Below are 14,578 nucleotides of genomic sequence, written 5' to 3'. Positions count from 1 at the left end.
TACACACTCATTTCAATAAGAATTTAAAAAGAGTGAAGAGATCAAAAGCACTCCATCCAGTCCCCAAGACATAGAACTAAGCTGCGCTAAGGAGATTGGGCCAGCAAGAGAACAGTGCACAGAAAGCCGATTTGATGAATATAACCAGAAAATGCACCGCGAGTTTTCTTAAGTGAGATTTAGTAAATAAAGCAGCTTCAGAATTATGTGGCAAAGGTTATGTGAATCATCTTCTTGGGGACATTTTTAATCCTGTGAGAATCTTAAGTGAATTCTTCCCAATCCTGTTTTGGCTGAATGCTGAAGCTCAGGAGAGACCACCCGACTTCAGCTCTTACGAACACTCCGCCATACTGAGCAGCCCAGAGCCGTGACACCTGCCTAGCTTGCTACATGTGCCACACCTGCTTACCTGAAGCATTCCTCAAAACACCTCATCATGTAATCCCACAGGAAGTCCGTGCTGAGGGAGGAGACCAGCAAGTTCACTGTCTTCACGATCTCAGAGGCATTTCTGTTCTCTTTGATTGTGCTGTAAAAGGAGGGGAGAAAGGGGACACACCTATGAAAAGCCCCAAGTTGCAGGAACACTGAATCTGCAAAGTTGTAATAGATTTCTCCATTTATGAGGTATTTCCACAGAGGCTGACAAATTCTAATCAAGATTAAAAATATTGTTGTTCAGGGGCTCAGTGGTAGGGTGCTTGCCCAGCAGTGTGAGACTGCAGGGGGAAAAGATGAGTTCTAACTGGGTGTGGAGGCACAAGAACAAGACACAGGGGTCACAGGTAACCGCACACTCGAAGCCAAGGTGCCTGCTGTCCCCAAACTCCATCCCTCTGCCTCAGCATGCGGACTCTGCCCTTGGTGTCCTGCCTCAGTCCACCGGCCCACGTCTGGACTTCCTCCCCATCATCCTCCCTCTGCTCTTCTCCCTGTGCGGGACTTGCCATGTGCCACCCTGGATCAAGCTGCCTTTGTTGCACAATTTGCACATTTCATCAGTGAACACCATCTGCACACCCAGGCCAGGGAAGGGACCAAACTCCTTCTCATTCTTCACTGGACTCAGTGGGGAACAATCAATTTGTGTTGACTGACTTAAGAGCATGGACTGTTGTCACAAGTGACCCAGCCTGCTCCATGTCCACTGTCTCTAGCATGTTACGACTTACAGTGAACTGCAGAGAAAAAGAAAATTTGGGCTCTGGGAGGGAGGAAGACATGTGAGGTTAGAGGCCATATCCATACCTTATCAGTAGATTTCCACTCTGAGTGTAGCTGAGCTTAAGGTCAGAGCCAAGGGCATCTCTACAGTAAGAATAAAAGGCTCTGATGACTTCGAGAAACAAACTCTCAACCACTTGAGGCCCTGTAATCAAAAGAAAATGGTCAGAGAAGGACTAAAAATCCTTTAAAAATCACATGCAAGGGGCTGGGGTTGTGGCTCAGTGGTAGAGCGCTCGCCTAGCACGTTCAAGGCACTGGGTTCGATCCTCAGCACCACATAAAAATAAATAAATATAATGAAGGTATTGTGTCCAATGACAACTAAAAAAAATATTTAAAAAATCATATGCAACACACATAAAACATAGAGTAACCCCACATATGGGCCTTTTACTCCAGATCACACAGCAACATAACTTAAGGGGTGAGAATGACAACTTTGACTAGGGGATGACATTGATGAAAAAAGCCAGCACCTCTGTCGAGCTTGCTTTGTGGGGACTCTGCTATTGGCATTTCACATGAAGACCTTCCTGAATCCTCACCACTGCCACACACACAGTGCTCTACTGTTGTTCCCGAGGACACCTAAGGTGACTGGGGCACAGAGAGCCTAGGCAAGTTGCCCAAGCCAGCTTCTGCTAGGTGCAGGCCAGCTGCCTGTGACATGTTCCAAGAGTGCACAAACAGCATGGCCAGACGTGTTACTCAACAGAAATAACCGCCAAGGAGGGCCACTTCCCTATCCTCAGTTCTTCCCTATCTTCTATCATGAGCCAAAATAATGCAAAAGAAATAACCCCAGTCCTGAAAAGCCTATAAAGATCCACAAAAGAACTGCACTAGCTGGGCGTGATAGTGCACACCTGTGATCCCAGTGACTCAGGAGGCACAGGCAGGAGGATCCCAAGTTCAAGGTTAGCCTTGGAAACTTAGTGATACTGTCTCAAAACAAAAAATAACCAGGGCTGGGAACATAGCTCAGTGGCCTAGCAGTAGCTGCACGTCAAACAGCTTTCTGCCAGTCAGGCAGTACATTGGACAGGACATTCTGCTACAGCAGCCATCGGGTAGGCAGCTGGGGGATTAACACCTCCCCACATATTCAGAGGGATGGACACATGTCAATTCATAGAATATGAAAGTCTGTCAACACCACTGTACAAAAAGCAATTAGTAGATTGATCTAATCTCCCCTACCCTGGTTTTGTGGCACTGGGGGTTGTAGACACTAAGCACACCCTACCACTGAGCTGTAACAAAGTCAAAAGATGTGCCTCTGAGAAAACTATCTCCAAGATAAACCTTGTATATATCTTATCTTTGGCGTAAGAATGCCAAATGTCTCTTACAAAACAAAGGTGCTTTGTCATTCCTGCTCTTGGAGAAGGAGGTCAGATATGGCTAAAAGCCCAGGTGCTGAGAGGACAGAGAGACTGGAAGGCTGTGCTGTGCCTTCCAGCTCCATAACATCTCCTTCCTCACCCCCTGTGAACGCTGTCCCTCAGACAACCAAGTCATCAGGCCAGCAAATTAGTGGCTGTTATGACTGGACATCGGTCCCCTTCCAGAAAATACGACCTGGAGATCCAGAGAGTAGCAGCAACAGTTACTTGGCTCACAAGGCACATGGCTTGGACATAAAACACACAGCTCCAAAACGCTGAGCTACTTGAGTACTTGCCCAAGCCCCCAGCACATCAACACAACCGGCTTCAGTTTTAGTCTAAACTTGTGGCTTTGGAGAGTGCAGTTATTCCACAGTCACAGAGGAAGGTTGGCAGGGGAGGGAGAGTAACAGGAATCTGAGCAGTGCATAGACAGCAGAGGTAGTGCGTAAAGGGCAGAGCTGGGAAGAACAGACCACCTCACGCTTGGGTTTGGTTGACAGTGGCTGGAGCCACAGTGGAGGCAAAGTTCCTTTTGTGGCACAGGAAGCATCTCAGGGATGGCTGGTCTCAGTGTACCCAGGCCAGCAGCAGGGTCTGATCAGGAGAGCTTGGGCCTCTGGGAAGCCTTGGACAAGCAGCTCAACTGGCTCAACCTCAGGCTCTCCCTATGCAAAATGGGTATCACGAGAGAACCCCCCTTCTTAGGAGGTACGGAGATGTGTTAAAACCCACCATGTCCCACCATGGCATTCATAGAGGACACTATAAAATCCTATAAAAACTGCTCAATTTAAGTGTTTATAGGTGTCCCATATACAAGACGGATTACAGGACACAATGGATTAAACGATATATGCAACGGGGCAGAGTGGCACCCAACTGTGATCCCAACTATTTGGGAGACTGAGGCAGTCTCAGAATTGAAAGTTGGAAGCCACCTAGGCAACTTATCAATACTCTATCTCAAAATTAAAAATTAAAAAGGACTAGGGATGTAGCTTAGTGGTAGAGTGCCCCTGGATTCAATCCCCAGTATGGCAGGAAAAAACAATGTGTGCAAATCACCTGGCACAAAATAATTGCTCAAAAATTGTCAGCTACTGTCATTATTTAAAATAAACAAAACAAGGCAGGGGTGCTGGCTCATGCCTGTAATCCCAGCTACTGGGGAGGCTGAGGGGGGAGGATTGAAAGTTTGAGGCCAGTGTGGGCAATTCATCAAAAACAGTACAGACACTCCAGGACCTCAGGGTGCCCTCCATCGATCTGGGTGAGGAGCCTCCAACCTCTCTTGTGCACCCACAGAGCCTGACACGGCCCTTGCCACACAGCAGAGGCTTTGTAACAGACTCAACGAATAAAGGAAGGGCCTCCCTCCTGAGACCAGAGAGATAAGCACCACCAGAATGTCCTGGCTCCTGTTCTCTGCAAGCAGGGGGCAGGGGCAGGCACCTGCAGGACACTGTGGGGCTGGCAGTGCGACGAGAAGAGGAAGAGCTTCCCTGTCCCGGGCTCAAGTGACCAGTCAGATCGGACAGTGAATGGATACTGCAGAGAATGTTTTGAAAAGGCCAGAGAGAGGGCATCTCCGCCGATGCTCACAGGGCTGCGGAGAGTAGGAGGAGGTCCTCAGGGAGCCCAGCCTGGTTCGACCGCCATCATTTCAGGGTAAAATGCTTTCATTTCACTCAGTGATGTGTTCATGGTCACAAAGCAGAAATACAAGGCAGGTGCTCCCCTACTTAGCTGAAAATAAAGCCCAAGTACTCCGGAGCAGGACCCTGAGACAAAATGTTCCTCAGGAGCAAATCTCTACAGGCTCCAGTGGCACAGGCGCCTGCACACGCAGGAGCCGTAAGAAAAACAGTCCAACCACTGGCAAGACCTCCAGGCAGCCTGGGGGAGAGAACCAAACCTCCCGGCTTCCAGATTCCAAAGACCAGAGTATCGTCAAAACAACACAGTGATCGTCCTCGTCCTCACTGTATTTTAATTCTCTGAAAACAGGTGGTCCACATGCTACCAACGTTACCTATTTCTGGCTTGTCAAGCAGACTGACGAGGATGCGGAAGGGCTTCAGGTAGGCGTGGTGACGGTCCTCCGTGTCAGCGTCTAAAAACTTCTGATGCAGTATCTCAGCCAGACTCTGTTTAAAAGCCACACACTAGGACATTGCGTATGGTTAAGCACGACATTCGGTTGTCCTAACTGCTAAACACTGGGAGAGAGAACCCTTCCCCGGCACATAGACACACCATGGTCCTCCCAGCCCCGTGGCAAGGGCCACCGTGAAGTCTCACAGAGAAACCCGCGACAGAGTCCTGATGAGGAATGCCCCAAAAGGGGTCAGCTTTCCAGAAATGTCCTTTACCTCAACTAAGAGATCCTTGGAATATTTTTCAAAAAAATAAGAAGACTGGTCTTCGTAAGAAGAGATTTTAGATTCCGGCACAATGGTGTTTCCCTTAATGTCTGAACCTATAAAAGAACACACATCACAAACAGTAAAGAGACCTATGCTTTTACAGGACTTCAGTGGACAAAAGTCTCAGACACTGGTATCTTTAAAAACAGAACTCCTCCAATAGAACTCCCAAATCAGATCAAGCCACATCATTTCCCCCAGTGCTGGGGATGGAACCCAGGGCCTCCTGCGTGCGAGACGTGAGCTCCACTCTGAGCAACACCCAGCCCCACACCTCCTGACAGTGGGGTGACTGAGCATCAGGCAGGCGGATTCCATCTCCGTTTGTCCCAGGGATCCACCCTGCCGGGGACAAGTGTAACTGCAAGTATGTGCCAGAAGGAGGACTGCTTTCTAAACCTGCCTCCACTTGTCCAGCACCCCGTGAGGTGCTGGCATTTCTGTGGATGCACTACACACCCTCATTCTGAGGCACGGCAGTCCACGAGGTCCTCAGGCCAAGGACAAGCACTGTCCTCACAAGATGATTAAGAATCTGGGGCTCCTGGGACACAGCTGGGGATGGTCTGGAGTCCTCACTATCCATGGAATATGCATTTAACAGAGGAGCCTTCCGCTACACATCCTGAAAGAGCCCTGGCCATCAGGAGTCCTTAGTAAGCTTCTTGCAACATCTGTTGGAGGTTATGTACCCAGGGAGGTAAAGGGAAGAGCAACCCAGAGGACTTCCTGACTTGGGTGTGATAAGGTCATGCACTAATGGTGAACAAAAGCAATGGTGCTCAGTCACAATGGCTTCTCGCATTACCTTTCCTTAGGGACATGAAGAAGGGACTCTATGAAGTTCATAGAAGGGCTACCTTCAGTCCTCTGATCTCCTGGGCTCTGTGCCTGGGAAGCTTTCTGACCAATAGTCCCGGGCACTTTGCCTACGAGTCCACAGACCGCCTAGGGACACACATGCTCCTACACAGAAACTCAGCCCAGTGGCTTTGTGCGCTCCAAAGTTACCAACACCTTCCCAGGCGTCCCATTTACGAGACCTTCTCTGTTATTTACACATATTCCAGTATTTGTGGGCTTTCTCCATATACACCCTCATTCTGTGACACTTTTCTTTAGAATAGGCTGCTAATTCAGTGAGATTCAGCTACAATTTTTTTTGTGTGTGGTATTTCAAGCTCTTGAAATGGAAAATGGAATTCACTTGGCATTTTGAAAATCCCACTAATTTCCCTTTTTTAAAAAAAAAAAAAGCTGCAAAGAACCCAAGCTGTGTGTGGGAAGCAGCCCTCGACTGACCAGTGCTATACTTAGTGTAGCATCTTGGCATCTTTCCACACTCTGACTCAGAAACATCACCAAGACTGAAACTCATCCCCAAGTCTGTGCTAGGAGGTTCTGTGCCCCCTGACTCTGAATACTGCGTACCCAGCAGCCAGGCATAGAGTCTTCTGTTGAGAGACATGTCCCTTCTCAGCAGGGTCTGGGTGGCGGCTGAGAGAATGTGCACGATGTCCCATCTGAGCAGGGGAATGGCTCTCTCGTTGGAATCCTGTTAGAAGGACAGAGAAGACCTTACTGCAAGGGACTGACACAGCAACCGCTGGCTCTGACACGCAGCCCTTCCTTCACCACCCACCCCAAGGGCAGTTCTCAAAAGAGGTGGATATTTCCACGTCACCCTTGGAAAGAAGCTAACTGATAAGTGCTATGGAAACACCATCCTACAAAAACAAACAAAGGCCTTTAATTGGCAGAAAGCAAACAGTGACGATGCAGGGGCCCCGAGCTCTGCTCTCACTAGACAATGCTTGAGCCTTATGCCCAACTCCTGTGCCTGCGAAGTGGCAGGGAGTTGTCCAGAAGGACCCACACGACTTACCAGACAGGAATAAAATGGGAAGAAGAAGAGAACAATCTCCAGATTATTTCTCTGTACAAGAACATTCGAGTCCAACAAGGATGCACATAGTGATTTCACCTATAAATGATAAATGACACAGTTTGTTCCAACGACATGTGACATCCTTTATAGTCATAAAAATGAAGTAACCCTTTGACGACACCGCATTAGAGCATGCAGAATAGAACAAGCTGTAGGTCAGGACGGTAGGGGCTGGATATCTAGGGGGTAGGGGTTAAGTGACATGGGGAAGATGCCCAGCGCGGACCACGCCTGCTCCACGAGGGCTGCAGGGACATCAACCAGATGGTCAGCTCTGAGATCTCAAACTCTGTGATCCCAGAGAGGATCCGACAGGAACCTTGCACTAAATGAAAACTCAGAAGACATGATCCAGTGGATTCCAGATAAACAATACCTACTTCAAGTGTCATTTCTGAATACAGACAGCGATAATACACCTGCGTCAGAGCTAAAAGCCAAAGACAATGTATCGTGAAAAGCCATGAGGGTCCAGAAGAGGAGGAGGAAAGCCCTTTCCACTGGGGAGAACTGGAAGCTAGGCTCCAAGGACAGGAAGCAGCCACACTGAGTTCTGTGCAGAGGAAGGGTGAGAGGAAGTTGTGAGTCACGAGGAGGGAGCTGGCCGGGCAAACAGCCTCATGACCAGGCCCCGTGGGCAGCCCTGCGGAGGGCAGAGGGCCTGAGGGGAGCAGGTGAGTGGCAACTGGGAGCCGACTCAGAAAATTCGAGTTGGACCTTCTCTGTAAGCAAGAGGAAGTCAGACATCTTAACGGCATAGGACAGATATTAACAAAACCATGTTTTAGTAAAGCAAAACTCTTGGCAACTGACGAGGACAGGATGAGTAGAAATCAGTTAGAAAATTACATTTTGATGGTACAGCAAAACCTGAGCAGCCAAAGCAGAGCCATGAAAATGGAGAGAAAGAGACACTGACAGGGCAGGAAGGAAGGAGGCTTAGGATGTGTCTCCCACATTCCAGCCACCAGGCAAGGTGATTTTCATCCCTACCCTGTGAGGGAGCACTACCATCCACAGAGGAACAAGCTCACAGGAATAAAAGGGAAATGAACCAAACAGACACTTTTCAGAAGGAGAAATACAAATGGCCGAGAAATACATGAAAAAATGTTCAACACATCAGAAGTTAGGGAAATGCACATCAAAACTACACCATGATTTCACCTCACACAAGTCAGAATGGCAGTCATCCAGAATGCAAATAATAATAAATGCTGGAGAGGATGTGGAGAAAAAGGAACTTTTATACCATGGTAAGATTGTAAATTAGTACAACCACCACGGAAATCCGCATGGAGGTTCCTCAAAAGACTAGGCAGGGAACCCATGCCCATAGGACCCAGCTATACCACTCCTCAGAACTTATCCTAGAGAATTACCATCAGCACATCACAGCAACGCAGGAGTACCCACGCCGAGGGCAGCACAACAGCCAGACTATGGGACCAGTCAGGTGTCCATCATTGGATGAATGGATAAAGAAAACGTGGTATACGTACACAATGGAGTTTTATTCAGCCACGTCGAAAAATAAAATCATGTCATCTGCAGGAAAATGGATGGAACTAGAGACCATTATGTGAAGTGAAATGAGCCAAACTCAGAAGTCAAGGGTCGTGTTTTCTCTGATGTGAAAGCTAGAGAGGAAAAGAAAAAACAGTGGAGGAGGCAGGGATCTCATGAAAATCAAAGAGAGATCAGTGGAGGAAAGGGACTGGGGGAGGAGGCCAGGAAGGAGGAAGGAAAGTGCTGGGGAGCGATATGTCAAATTATACTGTTAACTGTGTGCATGTACAAATAAGTAACAGAAGCCCCCTCATTATGTACAAATATTAATGCATCAATAAAAAATGTGAAAAGAGGAAAAAAGAAAAAAGAGAGGAATGTGCTCAGAGACTAAGTCATTCTTGCAAACCTGTGGATTCTATTTGCCTGTTAAGTTCAAAGTGCGGGTCCACCACCAGGTGGCGACAGACAGCAAGCCATTCACAGGAGGTGGGTGGGGAAGAGCAATTCCCTAGGTTACTGAGAAGGGATGCCGCTGTCTCCACGGAAGAGAGCTTCCTTGGAGGGCCAGGAGGTGGACACCTGGAGAACCCCAGTGGTTTAGGCTGGAGAGCAGCCAAAAGAAGGAACAGTGCCAAGAGCTGCAGGGACAGCAGCAGGAGGAGGGGGAGTGTCAGCCTAAGAGGTGGTTGGTGTGACACAGTAAAGGACAGGGAGGAATCAAGATGGAAGCCACAGCAGCCTCCCTGCAGAGGTTTTCTGTGCCTCTGAGCACAGCAACCCGCTGTTGCTGAGAGGCCACGGGAAACTCCTAGGGTGTAAACATCACCTATGCGAATGCATAAACCTTAATGCATGAGTTTAAAAAAGGGAATCCACCACTGTCCTTGACCCACAGCGCCACAGTGCCGCCCCTCGTCTTGCGGATCAGCTCATCTCACACCCCTGAACCTTGGGATCCTCTACTTCTCTCACGGCTTCCTGACGTCCCTTCGCAGCCTCAGGACAAGCTGCACACAAGAACCATGCCCACACATCCCCCTGGAGAAGCAAAGCACCCACCGTGAGCTGGTAGTCGGTCCCCAGCATGTACTTCTGCTCCTTGCCGGGCAAGTCCCTGTTGATGTGGCTCACCACGAACAGCGAGGCGGGAAGACGGATGGAGGGGCTCACCAGAATACTCCCCCACAGGGCAGCATAGAACACCTCCCTGCCCACCACCAGGGACAGTCTCTGGAGCAGGGCATCTGTCCTGGGGGTGAGATGAAAGCCGTGAGGTCTGTCCCACTGTCCCCACTGCACGGTGCACAGCTCCATAAGCAGACTCACCCTGGCTGGGGAATCGCCACTGTTCTCATCGTCCTGAGCGGTGGCCATCTCTTGCCCTTCCGTGTTTGTCCACCCAGCCATGGTGAATCTAAATTTGCTAAAACAAACACATCACCGAGAGGAGCAGCTTCCTGGCCAACAGGAAACATCTGGCTGGGTCGTGTCAAGGTGGCACAGAGACCGTCTCCAACACGCCTTGCCATGGATACAGAGAAGAAAGGTGGCTCCATCAGCAGAAAGGGCACCAGCAGATCAGCCACTTGATGAAAAGCACAGGAGTCATTTGTGTGTCAGCAAACTAAAGCTGCTGGGACCGACAGAAGACTCGGCAACATTCAGATGGCCCCAACCTGGGCACAGCCAGAAACGTGCCAGGTGACATTTGACTTCAGAATACTGGGACAAAACTGGTCAGCTTTCTGCTAGCCTGCAAACCCCTTGTGCCTGGAGTGGTGTCTTCTTTCACCCTGCCCATAGCGCCTCCTCACGCTGACTGCGCTCTGAGAAGCTCCTGTGCTGGGGCCTGACAGTTACTGGACTCCTATCTTTACCTAGGCCCCCATGACACAAAGTCAGCACCTCCTCCTGAGAACTCATCAGCAGATCAGGGCCTGTTTTCCATCGACCACAGCCAACCCCATTCCGCTGGATGGCAAGGTAACCTCCCTGTCAGCACCAAAAACAACCTGGAGGCTGGTGACAGCATCTGTCAGTGACCCAGCAAAGGCAAATTCCCATGCAGAGGTTTCGCATGATGATCTGACTCATGATCTGCAAGGATTACACTTGTCACATGCTTCCTACTCACAAAGGAGACGGGAAGACATGGCAATATTGGCCCAGTATGATCGAGAAGCTCTCTTTCCAGAGTCAACCCTTCTGCTGTGAGGCTTCCTGGCTATGGGACCGAGGACAAGTTCACCTCCTGTGCATGTCCATACTAAGTGATGAGACAGAGCAGAAGCTGCTGCCTCATGGAGATGCGAGAGTCCCCGTGTGAAAACTCAGTGCAGGAGAACAGGGCCAGCTTAGGCTGCACCACCTGCTGTGACCACCAGCTCTGCTGTCTGCTGAGGGGTGACGCACAACAGACGCAGGGGAAACCGTCAGATGAATGCCACTCCTGACTCATGATGACACCAACGACCTGCAGCTCACTTTTCAACCATCAGTTCAGAGTATATAAAAATATTTCATACAAAGACTACACCCTTTATATATTAAAAATGGATCTTGTTCTCCTCAAAATGAGTCTGCATCTTTTTGTCTCATAAATTATTTGTAGGAAATGATCCACAATATCATCTTAGAAAAACAAAAGTGAGGTGTAAGTGGACAGCCAAAGGTTTAGGAAAAGTACACAGAACAGTTTCACGGCTGAAGTCATTGACTGGTCATCTATTAAAGGCTGAACAAACAAATAAAGGTTAGCTTTGCCAAGGTCAGAAAAAAATCACAGCAAAAGCTCTAATGCTGGGAAGAAGTCCCACTTGGCGGCTGTAATTATGTCAAGGTGGCGAGATGGGTCAACAGTGCCCTGGACAGGCCTGCTGGGCAGCCTCTGTGTGGAGTAGACAGGATGGTCCTGTCTGCTTATTTGGAGACTCCACAGCAGCAGATTAATCAGGAAGCCCCTGGAGCACGTGTCTCCGGGATCCCTTCATGACAAGACCGATACCCCCACTGTGTATTGCCACATGCACAGCCCCTTGGCCTAGAACAGAGCATGCCCAAAGTACGTTCCACACAACACTAGCCACTAGAGGCCCTCTACAGAGAAGGGTTTCCACGATCAAAAAGCCTGGGAAAGGCTGGGGCTGGGGCTCAGCGGTGGCACACTTGGCTGACATGTGTGAGGCACTGGGTTTGATTCTCAGCAAAACATAAAATAAATAAAGGTCTATCAACAACTATAAAAAATAAATAAATAAAATTTTAAAAAGCCTGGGAAATGCTGTGTGTGACATTCCTTTTCCAATACTCAGGGTACACTGGCTAGATTTCTGCATTAAAGAAATGTAACTTTATTCCTTAAGTTTTACTTTATTCTAAAAAAAGTTAAAAGGTACTAACAATTTAATCACAATGGAGGAAAAAGCAATTACAACATGTTTTCACTATGGAAGCAAAATAACTGAGGTTAAAAACCAAGCAACTCTCTGCTGAACGAGAGTCCCTCTGCTCATCTTGACTGCTAAATTACAAAATGAGCACATAGCCTAGAAACCAAAACCAATGTTTTAATTCAAAACCAGCCACTAACTCTAACAACCCAACACCCAGCCCTACGATTCCACCTTCCCATTTACGCTGGCTGCTGCCGTCCTGTGCCTCCTGCAGACACAGCCCACTCAAGTGACAACGACCTCTGCTCAACGTGAAGTGGGTGAGTGGCCTAGGAATGGCATTTTGCACCTTTGGCTCTGCAGCCGCTCATCCATCTGACAGTCACAGACTGCACAGCTTCCATGTGGTCATCTGCCACTTAACGGGCAGCTTAGTGACAACAGTGTCCTACATCGTGAACCACACAGGTCAGACACAGGGCTGAGGGTGGGTGAGAATGAAGCCCAGAACCAGCCACGCTCACCGTCACAGCGCTGGGACCCGACCAGAAGAAATGCTCAATCATTTAAACCAGGTTTCTCAGCTGGCACAGAGACCCAGGAGGATGGCTGATCCCAGGGTCTGAGACCATCCTGGGCAACACAGTGAGATCCTATCTCAAAAAAGGGAATAAACAAGTCAGGGCTTCTCTGAATACCCAGTTGCTGTGGGGCAGCCGTGTGCACAGCGGTGTTCAGCACCCCTGGCCTCCACCCGCGGGTGACAGAAACATCTCCAGATACTGCCAAACAGCAAAACAGCTCGCAGCTACTCTACGGGCACTTTAAAAAAGGGTTTCTGGCCAGGTGTAGGCAGTTTGCAGGCTTCTAAAGGTGAGAAAGCAGGGAGAATCAGGCTTCCTAACACCAGCCAAGGTTTCCATCCCCGTGGTTCTCTAAAAAGTGCAAACCAGGTACAGTCTCCACCTGCAGGACACTTATGGGTGGCCCCGCCCTCCCAGCCCCAACCTAACTTGTCCTTTGTCTACCAGCATGCACTTTTGACCCCTCGCACCCACCCACCTTTCCCGGCTGCACACAATGGCTGCTGGGTGTTCCACTCAGTTCCTAAGCACTTTAGGAAATGTGGGCAAACTGCCTCAGGCTAAAAGGAGACTGTGCAGTGCCCGCCCTGTTCACGGTGCCTGTGTACTCCCACGCAACAGAACCTTTGACCAGCGCCTGCCTTGGAAAGCTGATAACTAATAATTCCTGGGTGCAACAGACCCTGGGGCTTGGTGTTCTATGACAGCTAAGTCTATTCAATGATTCATGCAGCTACTCTGCTCTTGGTTCAATGTCAGGAAATATCACTGCAAAGCAACTTTAACCACTGTTCAAGTGCACCTCATTTATTAATTAAGAGAACAAGGAAAAACACTCTATTTACATATAGTTACAGTCTGGATCCAGAATGTCCCCAAAGGCTCATGTGTTCAAAGTTTGGACCCCAAGGTGGCAATGTGTGGGGCTTTGGGGTGGTGACTGGATCATGAGGGCGCTGACCTCATCTGTGGACTAATTCACCAATGGATTCACAACTTGGGGCATTATCTGGAGGTGATGGAAACTGCAGGAGGTAAAGGGCACACCTAGTCCCTGGCCTCTTCCTTTCTCTCTCTCTCACTCTCTTTCCCTCTGCTTCCTGGCAGTCTCAAGAGAGAAGCTCTACTCTACCATATATACCCTCTCTGCCAGGAAGCTCTGCCTCATCACAAGCCCATGGTAATGGAGCCATTCATCTTTCTTCCTTTAAGTTGATTTCTGTCAGGTATTCTGTCACAGCAACAAAAAGCTAACACATACTTCTAGTGTGATTCACAATTACAGATTTAAAAGACAGCAATACATTTGGGGAGTTAATGTGTTCCACCCTCAGATGATAAAAGAAAATATACATGCGCACTCGCAAACACTCACACACACACACACACACACACCTGTTATGAGAACATGAATGCAGCAGAACTTCTGGAAAAAGCCTGAGACTAGAAGTCAAGAGGCATGACTCCAACTACCTCCAATGTGACCTTGACCATTCATAACTCGACCCAGAACCCAAGCCTCACTACTTGCCAGATGCAGCTCAGAGTGCCAGGATTAAAACGGCAACAAGACCAATTCTCCTCTTAATGAAGTGACTGTAAAGGTGGGTTCTCCACTGAGAAGTGGAAAGTCACTACCTGGTCTGCATGAAACCTTGGATGGTTGAAGTGCAAACCTCTGGTTAGATCTGTCAAATCCTGGCCACAACAGCCCAAGCCACCTGATTCCTAGGTTTCCTCAAGTCTAGGGGAAGGAGCACTCCAAGTGGGGCCTGGATTGATTCCTGCATTCTGCCCCAGCCCCCTGCAGCTCTCTGCCGCAGTCCGGCTGCAGCAGAATAATCAGGGGGGTGACGAATAACTTGTGTACGTTGATACAGCAGGAGTAGGAGCCCATCAAAAATCCAGAAGTATCAACTGTAACATGCAAATATTTTAATTTTCCAAATTCTGGCAAGTGTGTGACGTCCATCTGCCAAATATGGTTAGGTATCAATCCTCTAGGATTCATTCCAAGATTAACTTGTGGTAAAAAGGTCACACAATTTTGACATTGTTTTATTATTTGTCTAGCTTGTTCCTTAGTTATTTTAAA

At 48.7% G+C, this 14,578-nt stretch overlaps 1 protein-coding gene across 5 annotated transcripts in view; it reads right to left on the bottom strand.

The window, feature by feature from the left end:
* The window catches only part of Dop1b (DOP1 leucine zipper like protein B), a 99,992-nt gene that overhangs the window by 58,545 nt on the left and 26,869 nt on the right, over positions 1-14,578 (bottom strand). For all 5 annotated transcript variants that reach the window (XR_007347758.1, XR_007347757.1, XM_048803651.1 and 2 more), the window contains exons 5-11: positions 9,567-9,756; positions 6,933-7,031; positions 6,479-6,602; positions 4,994-5,100; positions 4,654-4,768; positions 1,252-1,372; positions 413-532 (exon numbers count right to left, since the gene is read on the bottom strand). Coding sequence is in view for 3 of the 5 variants with exons in the window: in XM_048803651.1 (XP_048659608.1) it covers positions 413-532; positions 1,252-1,372; positions 4,654-4,768; positions 4,994-5,100; positions 6,479-6,602; positions 6,933-7,031; positions 9,567-9,756 (876 nt within the window). In the remaining 2 variants the exon portion in view is untranslated. The remainder of the gene's footprint in view (positions 1-412; positions 533-1,251; positions 1,373-4,653; positions 4,769-4,993; positions 5,101-6,478; positions 6,603-6,932; positions 7,032-9,566; positions 9,757-14,578) is intronic.

This window comes from Marmota marmota, unplaced genomic scaffold (genome assembly GCF_001458135.2).
Source record: "Marmota marmota marmota unplaced genomic scaffold, marMar, whole genome shotgun sequence".
Taxonomy (NCBI): domain Eukaryota; kingdom Metazoa; phylum Chordata; class Mammalia; order Rodentia; family Sciuridae; genus Marmota; species Marmota marmota.
This window is presented reverse-complemented; position numbering and strand designations above follow the sequence as displayed.